This window comes from Natrix helvetica, assembly GCF_964273705.1.
Source record: "Natrix helvetica genome assembly, chromosome: 10".
Classification (NCBI taxonomy): domain Eukaryota; kingdom Metazoa; phylum Chordata; class Lepidosauria; order Squamata; family Natricidae; genus Natrix; species Natrix helvetica.
In genome coordinates, this window is record NC_138561.1 from 20,116,938 (window position 1) to 20,137,321 (window position 20,384).

Sequence of the window (20,384 nt, forward strand, 5' to 3'; positions counted from 1 at the left end):
GCCTCCAGAAGTTGTGCATCATACAGTAGGAGGTTTTTAAGAAGAGACTGGATAGCCACTTATCTGGAATAGTACAATCTCCTGTTTGAGCAGGGGGTTGGACTAGAAGACCTCCAAGATCCCTTCCAACTCTGTTATTCTGTTATACAACAAAGGGAAAAGCCTCAGATTCTGTTTATCTCATGAGTGCCACTGCATAGACCAATCCTCGTGATATTTTAGGTATCAAGTGCACTGAAATATAGGCAACCGCTAATTTACTCATCCATTTCTAGAAACCTATCCTGCTAAACTTAAATGTCAGGAACAATATGTGTCCTTCTAAACAAAATTGGCTCAATTAGAGAAAGAGAGACTAAAATTTCTTTTGATGAATTAAAACATTCATCTAACTGAAAGGCCTCAGAAGGATTCAGGGATACAGCTGAAGAAGTCAGAGTAACAGATGTAGAGTAGGGTGAATTTTCACTGTTCTAACACAATTGTCTTCGAAAAAGCACATTGCAATGAGTCCAACTGGATGAGAAGTAACTTGTAAGTATGTATATGCAAATGTTTGCTAAATTAACAAAGCTGCAAACATCCAGGTTTTCTTGACATATCATTGGCAACTTCAGAACTAAAGATGGAGGGGAAATATGGTTCGAGATCACACAGCAAATCTAACTAACTGTCAAAGTTGTTGGAATATCTACTAAATAATATAATTACATAATTTTTGCTGCTTTCTTGGGTTTGCCTGGAAGAGACCGACAGAATGTATGCTTTGAAGAACAGATGGGCCTCATCTGAGATGCAAGATATCTTTCCACAACTAGCTATATATTCTATAAATTGTTCCTCTAGGAAGATCTAGCTGTGTGGTTAGGACCAAGATACGGAATTAAATGGAATCTCAAATGGATCCCATGGACGATTGGTTTCAAACTTCAAGGACAATGTCAAATTCAAGTTCAATGCAGTTGGTGTACAGTTGTTGGATTATTGCTGTTATGGTTCATTGCATTGTCATCCAGATATCATCCAGATGTTCACACTGGACTTGGCATTTTCATCCATCTATCAAGTCTTTCCCAAGGGCTTGTTTGATGGTGCTAAAGTAGGATGTAAGCTGTTGCCAGTAAAGCTGCCTTTTGCAATTGACCAATGGTGATTTTGTCAATACCGTTGGGGGTTCAGGTGGTGCTTCAGTTGTTTTGGGATTGCACCCAAGGCACCTATTACTATTGGTCCTACCTTTGCTTTCTTTTGCCACAGTAATTCTATTTCTATTTTACTATTATTGTTCGTTGCACAGTCAACCGGATGTTTAGACTAGATTTGGCATTTGGATAGGCAGATCTTGTTTGATGGTTGTTAGTGGTTTTGTTGCAGGATGTAAGTCAGGCTGCCTTTTGCAATTGACTGGCAGTGAGTTTGTCAATGCTGGTAGTGTTCAAGTGGTCCATCCTCTTTCTTAACTTTTTTCTCAGCCTCGCCACACAACTCTCACTTTTATTCTCTTATTCCTACGCAACAATTCCATCCGGCTGATCTCCTTATGGAAGAACCTTCTCTTTTTTCCTCTTGTCTTCAATCCTAAACTATCTCCAAGAACTACCAGACTGATGAAGTTCATGGCAGAAAACCAGAACGCTCTAAGAGTCCTGAAATCAGGGAACACAGAGTTAGAGCAACAGAAAAGCCATATGGATGTGAGCAATCCCATATTTTAGAACCTGTTTTAGAACATTTATCCAATCAGGCATGAAAAGGGCTGCAATGTTGTAGGATGCCAATTCTAGGAAAGGCCATCTCCAGGAGAAGCTATGACTATCTTGCAGAAGTCAAAACTCTTAAGCCTCCCATTGGCGGCGGCTGAAGGGCGGTGATGTAAGGACTTACGGCCGTTTTAGAAAGCAGCCAATTTCCAAGTGGCAGCTTCAAACTTCATACGCCACGGAATGTTAAATATTGAAGGCAGTTTTTTGGCGAGCGTTTGCCCATTTGGAAATGTAGCGATTGCTCTTTAGCTGACAGTTTGGAGCCAAGATGATTAACAATTAAGAACAGACATGACAGCTCATTGCAGTCTGTTGTTTGTTTCCGAGCGTAGAGAGCACATATTCCCCCACAGAGACACTTGTTGTAGGACAGTGGAAGTACACTACGAATCATTTGCATTACCATTACAACTAGCAAACGAGTAGAAGAGCTGGGATACTGTTACAACGGGGAGGAGGCAGAGAAAGGAGCTGTCTATTGGAGAAAGACATGAGGGACCTCGTGCCTATTCTCCAAAGCACCTGAAGGCAAGACAAGAAACAATGCATGGAAACTAATCAAGGAGAGAACCAACCTAGAACTAAGGAGAACTTTCCTAACCGTGAGAACAATTGATCAGTGGAATGGCTTGCCTCAAAATGTTATGGGTGCTCCAACATGGGAGGCTTTTAAGAAGAGATTGGTTAGCCATTTTGTCTGAATGTCAGGGTTCCAAATAGCATCCAAAAGTAAATCAGAATCCGAGGCAAAGGATTCCTCAAAGTTCCAATTTATGAAGAGAGCCATGTTGGCACATCTGGGAAAACCCAAATCTGAAAGCTTCCCGGTTTTCCCCACCCAGTTGAAAGTTCAAGATCTTGCCCCACACCCACAAGTCCATCCCATGGTCCAATCTCCCACTGCCATGCTGGCAGTTCCACCCATCCAAATCTGGTCAGGTGCAGAGGTGCAGAGACAAAGGATGACCTTGGCTTTCTAGAAGGAATTTTGTTATGGCTACATCCCATCTCACTCCTACTATACCCCGCCCATTTCCCCACCATAGAAAATGCATATCAGAATAATAGAAATTGTGGCAGCAGGAAAATATTTCTTTAATCTGTGTATAAGCGACCTCTGAAATAACTAGTCATCTTGAGTCCCGGCATCCATTTTGAATACCAGGTGAGGAAAAACAGACCCTCCATAAAACAACCACCGAAGAGCAAAGCTGTTTTCCCCAGGAAGAAAAAGTCTGACTAACAGAATAACAGAGTTGTAAGGGACCTTGAAGGTCTTCTAGTCCAACCCCCTGCTCAGGCAGGAGAGCCTATAACCTTTCAGACAAATGGTTGTTCAACCTCTTCTTAAAAACCTCCAGTGTTGCAACACCCACAACTTCTGGAGGACAACTGGTTTATTGTTCTCACTATCAGGACATTTTTCCTTTAGTTCCAGGTTGCTTCTTTCCTTGACCAATTTCCCTCTAAGTTTCTCCAACTAAGACAAATGAATGAATCTCTTCAGTTATGTGTGGTAGGCTGAGGGGAAAAAGGCTGATTATTTGCAGCTGGGTTTTGGGTGTGTCTCGGAATTCAGGTCTGCTGATTCAGAAGCTGCTCCCTTTTTCTCCAGAACATTCTTTTAATGCCATTCCAAATACTGGAATAAACTAGCCACGGGGTAAGGTTCTGAGCAATGAGAGATGTGCTGTGGGGAGCTATAGGGTCTGAAGAAGTTATGTAATTTATGGAAGAGATGACCTTAAGGCTCCAAAAACTGAACAGGATGTTCAGAGCAGCAAAAATGTATTTCCAGAGACAGAGAAGATCATGATCAGATGAAGTGTTAATACCACTTTATAAGGCTTTGGTAAGGCCACACTTGGAATACCGCATTCAGTTTTGGTCACCACGATGTAAAAAAAGATGTGGAGACTCTAGAAAGAGTGCAGAGAAGAGCAACAAAGAGGATTAGGGGACTGGAGACTAAAACATATGAAGAACGGTTGCAAGAACTGGGTATGTTTAGCTTAAGAGAAAGAAGGACTAGGGGAGACATGATAGCAGTCTTCCAATATTTCAGGGGTTGCCACAAAGAAGAGGGAGTCAAGCTATTCTCCAAGGCACCTGAGGGTAGAACAAGAAGCAATGGGTGGAAACTAATCAAGGAGAGAAGCAACTTAGAACTGAGGAGAAATTTCCTGACAGTTAGAACAATTAATCAGTGGAACAGAAGTTGCCTCCAGAAGTTGTGAATGCCCCAACACTGGAAGTCTTTAGGAAGATGTTGGATACCTTTTTGTCTGAAACGCTATAGGGTTTCCTGTGTAAGCAGGGGGGTTGGACTAGAAGACCTTCAAGGTCCCTTCCAACTCTGTTATTCTATTACAATACCAGTGACTCGGTTGATCTGTAAAGATACAATTTTGAAGAGTTAACAAACGTTAGTTGGTTGATTTTAGCCTAATATATGCATGCTTGCCTATGATTTCACTGTTTTTATTTTTATTAATTCTTTTAATGCTGTCTCCATTTCTTGTCTAGGGGTTATAAAAAGACAAAAATAATTAGAATATTAAAACTCTGTTAAGCTGGCTGGGGAATTTTGGGAGTTGAAGTCCAAACCAGCTTCAAGCAGCCGACGTTGAGAAACACGGCTGTAAAATTATAACTAACATAATACAGAAAGGAATGTATTTATTGTCTTGCTTTTGAAATAATTCACCTTCTTACATTGGTGTGCATTTATGACATTTTAGTCTCTTGTAAGATTGGTGAAAAAGGCCTCAGGGAATGTTCTAATCCTCCCCTCCCCAAATAGCCAAGGAGCAGAGAAAAATGGCATTTTTAAAAATGGTTAAAACAACCATTGTTTCCACACAATAAGTTAATAAAAGTGGTTTTGGGAGCCTAGAGAAAAAAAAGCCAACAGCTTTGCTGTTCTGGGTCTGAAAAAAAAATAACAACAGATAAATGGCTCTTTAAACAACTACAAGAGACTACAATAATTTTACTTGGAAAAATGAATGGGCACCCAAGGCATCTTGAAACCATCAGCAACCAAAAGTTCTTTCATTTTGTGCCATGATGATGACTATGCCTTCTTGCCCTGCCATTTTTTAATATAAAAAGCTGAACGTTTGGCTACAAATTCTTCAGAAAGGGCTAATAATTGCATTCCTGAGGAAATGGAGAATAGCTGGTGGTGACACCATAGAAATGCTAAAATATCCATCAACCATCCTTATATTGTCCAAGTGCTTGAGGGACTATTTATCAAATTTGTACACCCCTCATCTTGGTGTCCCTGTGACTCTGGGCAGAGTACAAATGCAAACCATAATAGCATACGGTAAGGGTTCCCCTCACACATATGTGCTAGTTGTTCCTGACTCTAGGGGGTGGTGCTCATCTCCATTTCAAAGCCAAAGAGCCAGCGCTGTCTGAAGACGTCTCCGTGGTCATGTGGCCAGCATGACTCAACGCCAAAGGTGCACAGAATACTGATACCTTCCCACCAAAGGTGGTTCCTATTTTTCTACTTGCCTTTTTTACGTGCTTTCAAACTGCTCAGTTGCTGGGACGAGTAACAGGTCACCCCTTTACGCGGCGCTCGGGATTCGAACCACCAAACTGCCAACCTTTCTGATTGACAAGCTCAGCGTCTTAGCCACTGAGCCACTGTGTCCCATATAAAAGCATAAAAAAAGAAATTATTAAAACCAAAATTAAAACAGAGTGAAGAACAGAATGAAAATAGAGTCTAAAAGCTGAAGTAAGCCCCCCTCATAATTAATGACTGTGACCTCTTGTGACTTATAGCCTAACATGCATCTGGTGAGTAGCTGAGTACAGAAGAACCTTTAGCGATGTTGTAACTGTCTAGAGTGTAAATGGATCTTTTCTGTTAAGTTGCCTTTGCTTCTCCTGCTGACAGAATAACATAACATATGCAAAGCAGTCTCTTGAAATTACTCTTGTCGTCTTGAGTATTGAACTGAAATGCTACAAAGGAATTGCTTCTGTAGTAGGTATTCCAAACAAAGCACTGTGAGATCCCCCTGGAGTTAGGTTAATCCTGATTTATTGCTTATTTAGGGCTTTGGAACTGGCAGTCAACTTTTTTTCTCTTTCCCAAGAGTGTCTCCGTAATAATCCTTTGAGGTGGGACAATTAAAATGGTGATTTGGCCTTTGGCTTAGTCACCTAGGCTCATGGTTCTGTTAATGGACCACCCCAAAGTTTTCAAGAGAAGATAATGTTTAGATGGGGGGGGGGGGTCCAACCTTGGCAAGCTTAAGACCTGTGGACTTCAACTCCCAGAATCCCCCAGCCTTTGGAATTCTGTGAGTTGAAGTCCCCAGGCCTTAAACTTGCCAAGATTGGACATTGCTGGTCTAGAGGGAATCCATATCATGCCAAAACTTCAATCATTAATAGACCTTTGCCTCCTATTAGATGGAAGACTTCAAGAAGCCAATGGATTTATGGGAGAATGAATCTTTTCAGGACCTTTTGGGGGAATCTAGAAGATTGTGATGGAATCACAACATTTCTTCTCGCCATGTTGAGGTATGTTTTACTTCCATTGGTTTTGGTTCATTAGCCAGTAGCTCAGTAGGTGGACAATCTCCAACACTTTGTTGCTCTTTCCAGAGACTCTACATCTTTTTTATAATATGCTGATCAAAGCTGGATGAAGTATTCTAAGTGTGGTGTTACTAAGGCTTTATAAAGCCGTACATGTTCTTGATTCTCTCCCTCTGTTAATGCAAAAAGAGATCAAATCAAACACAGTGAAAGTCACCATCCTTCCATGAACACAACTAATCATTGACTAACCCATCTTCTCAGAAAGGCTGAGTGCCAAGGAATTGAGGCCTTTGAACTATGGTTCTGGAGAAGATTCCTGAGAGTCCCTTGGATGCAAGATGATCAAGTGGGTCAGTCCTAGAGGAGATCAACCCTGACTGCTCTTTAGAAGGTCAGAGGAAAGTATACTTTGGCCACTAATGAGAAGGAAGGACTCACTGGAGAAGAACCTCATGCTGGGAAAGATTGAGGGCAAAAGAAGAAGGGGATGGCAGAGAAGGAGGTGGATGGATGGAGTCACCGAAGCAGTCGGCACGAGCTTCAATGGACTTCAGAGAATAGTAGAGGAGAGGAAGGCCTGGAGGAACGTTGTCCATGGGGTTGCAATGGGTCGGACAAGACTTCGCAACTACAAAAAACAACAAACCCATCTTCCCCAGTGCATGGCTGTTTGAAAGCACACCCTCCCTGCTTGCAATCCATGTATGTGTACCACACTTATTATACTTTCTCTTGTACACTTTCTCTTTCCCCTCAGAACAGGCAATCACTTTTCTTTCCGTATGAATCTCCATTCAGGTGCCTTAAACGCCATTCAATCTCACCGTACTTAGGCTGGCATTTCCTTTCCTTGAGAAGGCTTCTTGGAGAATTTCTCCTGAGTTGCCGATCCATTTTACTTTTCATTTTATTGCTATAACTTGATTGCTATACACTGATTTGTGAGACGAGGGGCCCCCGCGTGATAAAATGTGATTAATATTGTTTTAAATTCTGCCTCTGCAGGAATCGATCCGCTGTTCTGCCTCTCACAATCAATCTCGCTCCTTCTGAGCTCCACACGAGCTTTTATTTATTTAATTCCAGCACACACACACACACACACACACACACACACACACCACAAGCACACAGCCTTTACATTCGATTGAGAGGTCACGGAGATGAGAAGGTGGTTCCCTTTCTGTAAAGAATGATATTCCAGACCCCACACTCACCATCACAAATGCAAAGGTGACCGAAAAGTCCTTTCTTGACGTTGTTCCTTCAATATACATGAGGATTTACTCAGCTTGAAGGAAGACTGTCTTCCCCAAGAGATTCCTTGTCTATAATTCGGTATAAGGGGAAATGCTCATAGACCAAAAACATGCTCTGCATACTAAAACCGGCTGTTATAAACGTTGGAAGTGATACTTTCCCACCCTTTGCTCTGTATCTAAGTCCACATTTTTGAAAACTCTGCTAATGTCGGCACGGGAGAGTACAAATATGTTGGTCTTCCTTTTCCTGCTATGCCAGGAGAGATGAGTTCCATGAAGTTTCCATGAAGAAATGGGGAAATAAACGGGCGACGGAGCAATTCGTAACATTGGCAGAGTTGATTTCTGCTGAGCTTGCTCCGACTGGCTCCATTTTGTCAATGGGCTCATTTGCAATTGATCCGGGTCAGCATATCACATTTATTTATTTATTTCATTCTGATCCTGCCTTTGTTATTGTTTATAAATAACTCAAAGTGATGAACATGCCTATTTTCCCCACAACAAGAACCCTGTGAGGTCGGGTTGAGCAGAGAGAGAGGGAGAGGGGAGAGAGGGAGAGAGAGAGACTGGCCCAGTCAGCTCTCAGGCCTAAGGTGAGGCTAGCACTCAGAGTCTCCTGGTCACTGGCCCCAAATTACCTGGCTGGCTTTCATACCTAAGGCAGGACTAAAACTACTGATGATTGGCTCAAAGTCACCCAGGCAGCTTTCATATCTCACTTGGGACTAGAACTCACCATCTCCTGATGATTGGCTCAAAGTCACCCAGGCAGCTTTCATACTTAAGGTGGAACTAGAACTCACCAATCACTTGATGATTGGCCCAAAGTCACCCCATTGGTTTTTCATGCCTAAGGTATGCCTAGAACCTGATCTCCTGCATCCTAAGCCAACACCTTAACCACTAAAGCAAGCTATTTTTTGTTTCTGTTTTTGTTTCACATTTGGGATCCTCTTTCCCTGCCTAGCTAGTTTGGGGGGGGGGGGGAACCTGTGTCAAGAACTTATCCAACTCTTCTGGACTTTTGACAGTCTCCTGAGATGATGCAAAGTTATTGAGGATCATTTCTCATTGGTGGTTACCTCCGGCATGTTAGCAACTGGAGAGGCTGCAGCAAACCCAAGTCTCTGCAAGGCACAACAGTAATTGAAACGAGAGCAGTCCAAGGTCAGGAAGAGCAGTAGAAATTTAAAGCCAGGGGCTGGAAGAGATTGAAGCCTGAGTCAAACTGCCTTGGGCAGAGTGGAGAGTTATTCCAACAAACTCCAAAACTACCACACAGACCTGCCTTTAAATTGTTTCCACTTTAGACATAAATCAGGCAATCATTCCAGAAAATAAAGAGAAGTTTCGAGAAGAATGACGCCTGTTGTGGTACAAAATGTGACAGGGCAGGTAATTTTTGTCATGGTTGTGGACTCTTTGTTTCATTCATTCACTCACTCACTCATTCATTTCTGAAGGATAATTTTAATGGCTAAGGTTAACCGTGTTAAGTTTTCTTCACAAACAACTAGCAAAATCTGCATATGTGGCAGATTTGAAATTACTATTGCCTTTAAACTTGCTAGCAAGTTGCTATTCCTGGAGAAATATCAATAAAAGACTCAAAATAACAGAGGAATGGAGATTGTGATGTGATTCCCAAGCTGGCTGATTACAAACGCACTGAGCCACTTTAACAGACTTTTGATGTCCACCCCACTCCTTTTGTAATCCAGACAAGAAAAAACAAAGGGAGGAATATTTCTTACTCTCAGTGGCCCTGTAAAAGAGCTAAGAAGAGGAATAATTGACTGTGTCATATGCAAGCTTACCCAGCTCACAAATTATGTAGTATATTGATATTTGAGTTTGTGGGTTAAGGGTGAATGAACATTTCTGTTCCCAGTCAATGTCATCTTCATATATTTCATCCTTCCTTCCCTCCCTCCCTCAATTGTTTCTTTTCTTCCTTCCTTCCTTCCTTCCTTCCTTCCTTCCTTCCTTCCTTCCTTCCTTCCTTCCTTCCTTCCCTACCTTCCTTCCTTCCTTCCCTACCTTCCCCTCTTCTTCCTTACAGGAAGTGAGGGAATGTTGCTTTTTTCCTTCCTTCCTTCCTTCCTTCCTTCCTTCCTTCCTTCCTTCCTTCCTTCCTTCCTTCCTTATTCCCTCCCTCCCTCCCTCCCTCCCTGTTAAGTCTAAGTCCAAGTCAAATTGAAGCTTGATTCTTGGCGATTCCATGGATACATCTACGTACTCCATTCCACTTTCATGACAGTGTAGGCATCATTTATCACTGACTTCATCCTGCCCAGTTTTCTGGATTCCTTAATCTAAAAGTTCTACCATTTCTTAGTGGCCTCTCATCCAAGGACTAGCTAAGTCTTTTCTACTCTTTTTAAGGTCAGCCAAGATCAACTGAATGTCATCATCTTATGTAGCATAGTAGGGTTGGAGCTTCAAATGCAGCCTTAAATCTACAAACACACATCCCAAATGTATTTTGATAACTGTATTTGAAGAAGAAGACCTCCAGTGTATATTTAAGCTCCGTTTCCATAACTCTACAAGTTGTGATTACATTAATATTATAAGGTCTCCTTCGTACAATTAATACTTTGGTGGATGGGGAAATCTTCATGGTAATATTTTCATGCAATGGGCCCGTTCTGGGATGACAGCAAGGGAATATCTGAAAACTAAATTGCTCAGATTCTGGGATATCACTTTCCGTTCTTTGACAAATAATCTTTTATTGCAATTTTTTCTAAAAAAAGAAAAAGAATGAATGTCTATTTAGTTTTGTTGACCTTTGAATCAGAATTGGCTCATAGCCAGTACATGGACAAGTCCATGCCTATTTCTTAGGAACATTTTTTTCTTCTCTTCTCTTCTCTTCTCTTCTCTTCTCTTCTCTTCTCTTCTCTTCTCCTCTCCTCTCTTCTCCTCTCCTCTTCTCTCCTCTCCTCTTTTTCCCATAGTATATTTTTTACTCTAACACGTGTCTATCAGTTCTGCCATGGCTTTCAGTAGAAATTAAATACAGCAATATTGGGTCCCATACACAATCCTCAACATGCTTTTCCTGCCCTTCCCTCTGTGCTGATGTGGGTGTCAACCTTGAAGTGAATCTGGCTGAGGAGACCATCTTGGAGGCTTCAGGGTTGCCACACAAAAGAGGGAGGGGGAAGATAATGAGATGGGGTTTTGTAAGCCAAAACAATAAAGTTTTCCTGTGGGAACCAAGGACATTGTCACAGGTGGCTAGCCAGAGGAGGAGCAAAGTAACTAAGCAACCAGCCAGCCACTGGATTGGATAGCATGACCAGTGACTTTGGGGAAAGGGGAAACATTCACTTTTTAATGAGGTGTAAGTCGCGGGAACATTCCGAGTCTGCTTTCACCAGTTGTGCCAATATGATGTATCCAATAAATTGTTCTTTAAGGAGCCTACCTGCCACGGAGTTCTGTTTTCTGTTGCATTACTCAGAATGCTGACATCGGGTGAGAGGGCCATACCTACACAAAGAATCAATTTCATGCACTGAAATAGAAACCGTGTGTGGGTTAATGGAATGTATGAATGCAGTTGCAGCTTTCAGAAGCAATGGAGGAGGCATCAAACTTACCGATCATGTGTGGTCCTGTGGATTGGTCATTCAGGAAGCCTGAACCTTGTAGCTATTCTGGTCATGTACACACAAGCCATATCCAGATACACATCTCAGCTGTTTTATGTGCTGGACAGACGAGGGATTTCTTCTTCTTCTTCTCCTCACGTCTGTGGTAGGGCCTGTGTATTACACAGATAGTGATTCGAGAAGCATTAAGGCAGTTGAACAGCACACCCTGGGTTTTAAGCGGTGTTGCTCCAGCTGGGGGCTGCCATTTCAGAACCACAGAACAAATGTATGGCTGGAACAGGAAGTCTTTATAGCCCTTCCTGCTCATTAAACAATTGATGGCTAAGCCAGAACCCGGTCAAAATGTGACGTGCTTTGGAATGGACCAATGAGCTTTGCAGCTTCCTCCAAGTCAGATCGAAGTAAATCAGAGCATGCTGGTTTATAGTTGATGTGCCTGGTGGTGGTTGCATGTGAGTTGCAAACTCCCTGTGGTTTGCTCTCATGATGGATTGTGTCTACGAAGGGGGAGGAGGTGTGAGAGACTACAGCAAAGCTGTAGCTTTCCAGGAAGAGGGCAGCATACTCCAAGCAAGGGGGGTGGTGAGACAAGAGACAACACAGCCCAGAACGGTATCGGAGAAAGAAATTTAGGATAGGCACTCCCTAGAATCTCCCAGGATATATTTTAGAATTAGGATTAAAGTAGCAAGGCTTTAGTCTGTCAAGATTCTGTCTACTGTGTGCAAGCAAATCAAGAACTGAACTCCGGCTAGATTGCTCAGTCTATGTCATTCTTGGACTGACAGCTCACCAATTCAAAATTCCCCATTTATTCAGGTATCTTGCCTGATCATAATCTGTTCAGTTGGTCATATTGAGTCATCGAGCCTGGCTCTGGACTCAGGAAGAAGCAGGCGTACCTAAAAACTTTAATGATGATCAGCACTTTAATAAATGAGTGCTAGAAGTTGGAGGTGCTCAGTTTTCAAGATTTTTGAAAATGAATTTGTTACCTTTTTGAGAGGAAACCTAATCAATGAGATTCATTGTGCATCCTTCCATCTGCGCTATACTCTGCTCTTGCGCCTTGGTGTAACAGTTAAGACTGCAAAAGTGTACAACATTACTATGGGCTACATAGCGATGTGGATTTAAAGGGAAAATTGTAATTGACATCCCAGGTCAATTACATAAGGAGCACCTGGTACAGCTGTGTCTTCTCTAAGAGATGTGTGGCAGCTCCCTGGAGGTGATGCCCCATCCTAGGAAAAGATATCTTTAGTTTAAGGTATACCTGGCATGTGTTATGTCTACTCTAAAACATGTTTTGCCTTTCGGATTTGGTTGACAATTGTTCTAGAAGCCATATTGGCTTAACACCTTTTTAGCTGAAACATCAACATTGTTGTTGACTAAGAAAGGGAAAATGTTTGGGGTTGAGGACAGAAAAGTTAACATTCATTCTTTTGATGTTGTTAGTTGTCGTGTCCGACCCATCATTGTGACCCCATGGACAATGTTCCTCCAGGCCTTCCTGTCCTCTACCATCCTCTGAAGTCCATTGAAGCTCACACTGACTGCTTCAGTGACTCCAGCCAGCCACCTCATTCTCTGTCGTCCCCTTCTTCTTTTGCCTTCCATCGTTGCCAGCATTAGGCTCTTTTCCAGGGAGTCCTTCCTTCTCATTAGGTGGCCAAAGTCTTTGAGTTTCCTCTTCAGGATCTGGCCTGTGCTTATATTAGAGGAGGTGCTGCTATTATTTGGAAAGAAAACATTTTATTCAGCTGCAACTCTCATTTGTTGTAATGCGACACTGGCTTGCTTTCCAGGGTTGTAGTATGTAGGACTGAAACAAGTATATTCATAACACTGTCTTTTGACATTCCAGGTCCTATATTCCAAACCCCAGTGTGCTACACAGATTTTGGTCCAGCCAGACAACCTTGAAGAATCTTCTGCAAGGAGGTAAGACTGTTGAAAACTGTCATCCGGGATCTCTGCTCTGAAAGGCTGAGTCCACCCCTAACTCTGGCCTGGGTTGGATCTTTCCCACCAATCCATTTGATATGCCTTCCCTTTCGTTTGTAAGGGGAAGTGAAAACCCAGTTAAGGTATAATAGAATAATAGAGTTGGAAGGGACCTTGGAGGTCTTCTAGTCCAACCCCCTGCTTAGACAGGAAACCATACGTGACTTCAGACAAATGGTTATCCAACATCTTCTTAAAGACTTCCAGTGTTGGGGCATTCACAACTTCTGGAGGCAAGTTGTTCCACTGATTAATTGTTCTCAGTGTCAGGAAATATCTCCTCAGTTCTAAGTTGCTTCTCTTCTTGATTAGTTTCCACCCATTGCCTCTTGTTCTACCCTCAGGTGCCTTGGAGAATAGTTTGACTCCCTCTTCTTTGTGGCAACCCCTGAGATATTGGAAGACTGCTATCATGTCTCCCCTAGTCCTTCTTTTCATTAAACTAGACATTCCCAGTTCCTGCAACCGTTCTTCGTATGTTTTAGCCTCCAGTCCCCTGATCCTCTTTGTTGCTCTTCTCTGAACTCTTTCCAGAGTCTCCACATCCCTTTTACTTCGTGGCAACCAAAACATACCCAGGTTCTGCAATTGTTCTTCATATGTTTTAGACTCCAGTCCCCTAGGAGGATTGCTGGACTTCATGGAACAGACTTGCTCGGTTCAGACTTTCCAACACTTTGGAAGTACCCAAAGTCCAGTGGGGGAAGCCTTGGCTTTGATTTATATCAGAATAAAGCCCTCCCAATGAACACCCCCGCCCCCCAAAATGCCATGCTTGCTGCCACCCTGCCAGGGCTGACAATGCCCTCAAGTGCAAACCTGGAGCGAGGAGGGGAAGCGGCGAACTGTGCCTTGCCTTTCAAACCCCCCCACCCACGAAATGTGTGGTTTCTTAAGCTGCGACTTTCTCCCTTCTTCCCCGCGCATGGAGCTTTTCTGAAAGAATTGCATTTGGCAAGGGGACCGTGCCCAAGCTGTGTAATGCAAAAGGGAGAGAGAGAAAAAAAGAAGAACATTGGTGAAGAAAGCATCCTTGTACAGCTATTGGTTCTGGTCATCAGCCTTTATCCAATGCTTTGGTGGTGATGTTGCTCTCTATTTGGGAAGTTGGCGAGCTCTCAAGACAGTCTCCCTCTCTTTCTCTCTCTCTCTCTCCCTCTCTCGCGCTCTCCCTCTCCTCAAAGGCTGTTCCACAGCAGAAAATATGCTCAGTGCAGCTGAGTGCATGCAGGAAAATACCTCCGGTCGCTTCTAAGCTGAAACACAATGCAGCACAACGTTCAACTTACGGTCGCCTTCATCCTTTGCCAGGTAAGGCATCTGGTTCTGGTGATTTGGTCCTTGAAACTGTACGGGATTTCTTTATCATTTCTGGGGTTTTTTTCCCCCTTTCTCCCTTTGATGCTTCTGTCCCTCTCTCTCTCTTTCTTTGCATTTGGCTCTTTGGAAGTATCTGATTTCTTAAGGGCGGCAGGTTGACTAGAAATCCTGTGCAGGGGATGCGAGAAAAAGCATCCGTGAGACAGAAATGCTGGGTTAGTAGCCTCCAATCACGGGGATAAAGAGACACAGACACCCATATGTACATTTGTAGGTATCGTAGCTGTGCGTGTAGACCGGGTGGCTTTGAACATGCAAACGCAAAGGTTATTTGATCCCCCCCTATTTACAGAAGTGAAGCAGTGGCTTGGATGTGTAGCACCAGAAGAGATTATTTCCACCCCTCCCCATCTGTTTCAATAGGCTTCAACTTTGATTTGCTCCCTCTTTTTTTTCCTATGTCTTTTTGGGGTGGGGGGTGGGGGGGAAAGAAATATCTGTTAAAAGCAGTTCCCCATCTGGGTGGACCCTCCTTGGAAAGAAATTTAGAACGGGGAGGAATTGAATGGAGAAAGAAAAGAAAAAGAACGAGACTGTGGGAGCTTCTTCTCCCCCCCAAATCCTTAGTGGATTTGCAAAACCGAGCATTAGCCACTATCTTTTTCCCTCCTCCCTCCCCGGTTTCTTCTCAACTATCATAAATCCTCCCCCTTTTCCAGAAAGGCAGCCAAAAAAGTGGAGGGGGGAGGAAGAGGAAGACACCCAGCCTTCTTAAAATCAAGAGGCTCTGATATCCTGCTGTTGCTGTCTGTCAAAAGCCCAGGAACTAGGAAGGCTGCAACTTCTAAACTCCTGTCGGCTGTGTGCGTGGGAGGGAGCCTTCCTTCTGGGAAGATACCCACAGATTTGATGTGTTTTTTTGAGGGGGGGGAAAGGTCTGGTGTTGTACCAAAAGGTGATTTGTTGTGGCGTGACATGATGTTGCGATGTTTCCCCTCTGGTGCGAGAGCTGCTTTGCTTCGCCTCGCCTGCTTCTCTTTTAGGAGGCGAAAGTGCTTCGGTTACTGTCTTTTTCCATTTGAGGGGTGGATACTCCGGCATAGGGGAAAAAAAAATAAGCTAATTCCTTTTTAGGTCTGGGGATCGGACTTGCTTGGGGTTTAACCCTTGAGGTTGGAAGCGCCAGAAAACAACGGCTTTCTAGCAATTGGACTGAGTGTCCAACTAATCCAGCATTTATGTTGCATGAGTCTCCCAGGGTCCAAAGCAGGGAGAAGGATTTTTTTTTTACTTCTATCCCATCACTGCATGCCTGACCATTTTTGCTACCTGTGTTAAAATCTGAACCTGGAACTTAAGTATGCAAAGCACGTGTTCTCCTGCTAAGAGGGGGTTGCCTCCTTGTGCCTAATTTCTTTCCTCTCGCTTAAGGGTAGATCAAAGCAGTCACAAAACCCCGCCTGCTCTAATGCTTGTATTGTACTTCTGCTGCATTCACACTTTGAAGGGATTCTCACTCACAATCTCCAAACACAACAGGGTGGGCTCGATATAAAGTAGGATCCTGGTTTGTCCAGGAGGAAATTTCCAATGAGATTAGTCCTCTGGACTTCTAGGGAGGAAAGATTGGGGAACGTTGAGACACTGAAGGTTGACTTTTTCCCAGTTGTACCCAGCAAAATGAAGATTTTTTTTTAAAAAAAGTGGGAAACTGGAATTTTGGCTGGTAGTGTAGTAGACAATGGTTCCGGCAACCAGTGTTTAGAGTGGTGGGATATTGACTGTAGTGTCTTCACACATAAATGATGGAAATGTGCAAATTTGACACCTACAGTTGTGTTTAGGGCTAGAGATGCAATGTTTATTCATTCCTTCTGCAACCGGATTAGGAGTCTTAACCAAAACGATTGAAGAGCTAAGGTGGACTCAGCTCTGTTTAGCCATTCAGACTGAAGGTTGCAATCTAATGTCAAGCTAACAGTACTCCAATTTGCTTAGTTTGGGTTTAATGCATTTACTCCAACCCACCGATTGTAATTTGTAATCCATAGCTGTCAGTTCAGCACTCCAGCTGTGTTGGATGGAAGAAACTGTGATTAAACAAACCATGGCTTAGTGGAAACACCCCCCCCTCATGACTGAACGGATTTGCTCTGCCGAGGGTGCATGCTTGAAGTCATTGTCAAAGAAAAAAAAAACCAACATCAACCTGTGATTGTTGATCTGAAGAACTGCCTTTTTTAGGATGCTGACAGATTGGCTATCATTTGGGTGAAAGGAAAGGGAAAAGGTGTTGATTATCCAATTCCATACTGCTCCTCTCTATTTATGTATTTAGCATATGGCATATCATAGGGTTAGGGTTAGAGTTACTCTTCTCTGAAACTTCTTCAGTGGCTTTAGGCAAGTCGCTAGATCTCAGCTTCATCAATTTAGGAGGATGGCTGTAAATGCTAGCTTGTTCTTTTGAGGAGGGGCAAGCAGGATCCACAGCTAGCATTAAAGAGAAAATCCCTACTCTAAACCATGTTGGCTGATTAAGTTTCTGTTCTCGACCCCTATGGATAAGGACAATGGAGGAAAGCAAATTCACTTTCCTCTCACCTGCATTTCATGGCTTTTGTGGAAAAAAATCCATGTTGTCATCTCTTAAATGTCGCCTATTAGAAAATCGAATCATGGGACTTTATAATTTCCAACTTTATTTGGGATCTTACACCCCCCCCCCAAGATCCTATTTTGTGGTGGGAAGTTAACACGAAACAGCTGAACGAGCTAACTCTGACAATGTGCCAATATGTCTGGGCAGGGTAGGAAGGAACGCAGCATGCACTCCCCAGTAGGAAGTTGCTCCCTTCAGTTAGAAAATAACGACAGTCTGCTTGCCATGTTGCACTTCAACAAGTCTTAGTATGTGGTAGAAATATTGGGAGAAGAATCTGCAACAGCTGGGGAGCTGGAAGGAGAAGGAAAGTTGTTACAGGAGCTATTTTGATAAAACCATTCTACTCAACTTTCAAGAACTTTCATGCCTCAGAGACTGCAAGCTGTAAGGAAGGGGTGAAGTTACTTGGACCAAGCTGTCTAGCAAGGTTCCTCCCTGGGAGTAATATCTTATTTTCCTGTTCTCAGGGCATTCACGTTTCCTTCCTTGATATCCAGCACAGAAAGGGCAAGCTTTTGGTTTTGATCAATTGACGGAGAAGATATTCCTTGCCCTAGTGCCTTTCAGTGCAAAGCATCCTTCAAAGTCATGTAAACCAGAGGTGGGATTCAGCAGGTTCTGACCAGTTCTGAGAACTGGTAGAGGAAATTTTGAGTAGTTCAGAGAACCAGTAAATACCATCTCTAACTGGCCCCGCCCCCATCTAGTCTCTGCCTCCCGAGTCCCAGCTGATCGGGAGGGAATGGGGATTTTGCAGTAACCTTCCCCTGCCATGCCCACCAAGCCACACCCACAGTGAAAAAAAATTGAATCCCACAACTGATGTGAACTTCTCAAGTTTGGCAGTCACTATGATTAAAAGATAAAAGAATAGCTCACGCACAGGCCTTTAGGTCTAAACTTGCAGAAAGGAGTTGAATTAGTGTTGTTACTTTTCCCCCCAACATGCTGCTAGGTCATTCTTTGATGTTTCTGCTTGTAAGATTGGGGAAACTGAGGCTGATGTGGATTGATGAGCTTTTGGTTTGGGCACCTTCACACATTCTGTGTATGTGCACACTATTATGAGTCAACACAGCAGCAACATTGTCAGATGAAGGTTAAGCCGTATGTCCTTTTGCTGTAGTTTCGGAGTTGCATCAGGAAGGGAGTGATCTCTGCGTCTGGTGCACGGACTCTTCACAGGGGTGGGTTTTGACTATTTGCAAATATGAGAGGGAATATAGAGCCTCCCACAAGTTACGATACCCATCTTCCCTCATGAAGTCAAGTCTAGTATAGCCTTTATTGTCATTGTACATCATGTATACAACAAAATTGGTTAACTCAAGTTGAGTTGACTTAGTCAACTCAAACACAACTTTCCCTCCCTGTTCTTTTCGCTATATGGGCCTCCCTTTCTCAAATCTCCAAGATGGATCTAGTTGAGTTATCAAGATACTGTACAAAAGCCCACAAGCAGGGAAGCAGCAGAGCTGAGGTTTCTTCTGGTTAAGAGACATAAGATGAGAATCAAGCAGATACTTCAAGATGCCCCATAGACAGTTTTAGCCCTTCTTTATGATGTGTCATTAGGACGCTTCAATAAACTTCTATGCAAGTGGGAGTCTGGGAGAAGATAGGCTCTCCAGAAGGGGACACAAAATAGGATCTATCTGTCATAGTTTTGAGGTATGACCACCTTCATCATTGGTTGGCAAACATGAAAGCTAAGCTTTGAAGATGCCTGGCTTCACATGTTACTTTAAGCCGTGGCTGGTTTTTAGCCCTGGTTAATTGAGTAGCCATAGCTTGTCTGGATCCACACACTGTAGCACACCAAAGCATGATTTATTTTGATTTATTTTGTCAAATGTGATATATGGAAACAGAGACTGAAATTTGCAAACTAGCTGTCAGAACGTTGGGTGAGCCCAACCGATGGCCAGGAAATAAAAGTGCATCATTATTAAGCTGGTAAAGGTAAATGTAAAGGTTCCCCTTGCACATATGTGCTAGTCGTTCCCAACTCTAGGGGGTGGTGCTCATCTCCGTTTCAAAGCCAAAGAGCCAGCATTCTCCAAAGACGTCTCTGTGGTCATGTGGCCAGCATGACTAAACGCCGAAGGCGCACGGAACGCTGTTACCTTCCCACCAAAGGTGGTTCCTATTTTTCTATTTGCATTTTTGACGTGCTTTCGAACTGCTTGGTTGACAGGATCTCACTCCGTTACTCGGTGCTAGGGATTCGAACTGCCAAACTGCTGACCTTTCAGATCGACAAGCTCGGTGTCTTAGTCACTGAGCCACTGCGTCCCTTATTTAGCTGGTACACCAATACAAAAATAATAGATTGAGCTTTAATTGCGAAGGGGAATGAAGGTAAAAATGATATTCTGTGAAAGTTTTTAAAGAAATACAGTGAATTATAAAGCACACCCAGTGTGAGAGAGATACCTAGAAACCACCACCGTTTGTTCTGTTTCTCCAGAAGAGGGCTCCCGGCACAGCATGGAAATCAGAAATCCTTGAAAAGAATGGCTGTAGCTACAGAGAGAAAAGAGAAAAGAATAGCTACTCCTGTAATGAAACAGAGTCTAAATAAGGTGGGAAGCTGAACACGGCTTCCCTCCTTCCAGTTTGGTATCTTCTTGTTCAAGCCAGCCTTCCTGATGGATTTCCAGCTTTCAAAAAAGATGTGTGAGCTAGGAGCAAACATTTTAGCATGGGTAAAAAGGAAGCGTGAATGGGACATTTTTATTTTATTTCGTCAAGCATGAATTAGATAAGATATATACAGTAAGTATAAACATGATTACGAATACATGAAATGGATACGAACACAAGGGACTATTAGGACAGGGACGGTAGGCACACTGGTGTGCTTATGCACGCCCCTTACAGACCTCTTAGGAATGGGGTGAGGTCAACAGTAGACAGTCTAAGGTTTTGGGGTTTGAGGATGAAACAACGGAGTCAGGTAGAGCATTCCAGGCGTTGACCACTCTGTGGCTGAAGTAGTATTTTCTGCAATCGAGTTTGGAGCGGTTTACATCTGTTGTATCTAAGTTTGTATCTATTGTTTGCCCTTGTGTTGTTGCCATTGAAGCTGAAATATTCATTGACAGGTAGGACTTTGTAGCAGATAATTTTATGTACTACACCTAGGACCGTGATGGCG

General features: G+C 43.1%; 1 protein-coding gene across 2 annotated transcripts in view; it reads left to right on the forward strand.

Annotated features, from left to right (window-relative positions):
* Positions 1–3,401: 3,401 nt before the first annotated feature.
* The window catches only part of CDH13 (cadherin 13), a 405,453-nt gene continuing 388,470 nt past the window's right edge, over positions 3,402–20,384 (forward strand). The window contains exons 1-4 of one of the 2 annotated variants that reach the window (XM_081963468.1): positions 3,402–3,590; positions 6,211–6,317; positions 13,100–13,176; positions 14,424–14,550. In XM_081963468.1, coding sequence (XP_081819594.1) covers positions 14,506–14,550 — 45 coding nt within the window. In that variant the 5' untranslated portion in view covers positions 3,402–3,590; positions 6,211–6,317; positions 13,100–13,176; positions 14,424–14,505. Of the gene's footprint in view, positions 3,591–6,210; positions 6,318–13,099; positions 13,177–14,351; positions 14,551–20,384 lie in introns of those variants that run through there. The other variant, XM_081963469.1, reaches the window with a different exon arrangement.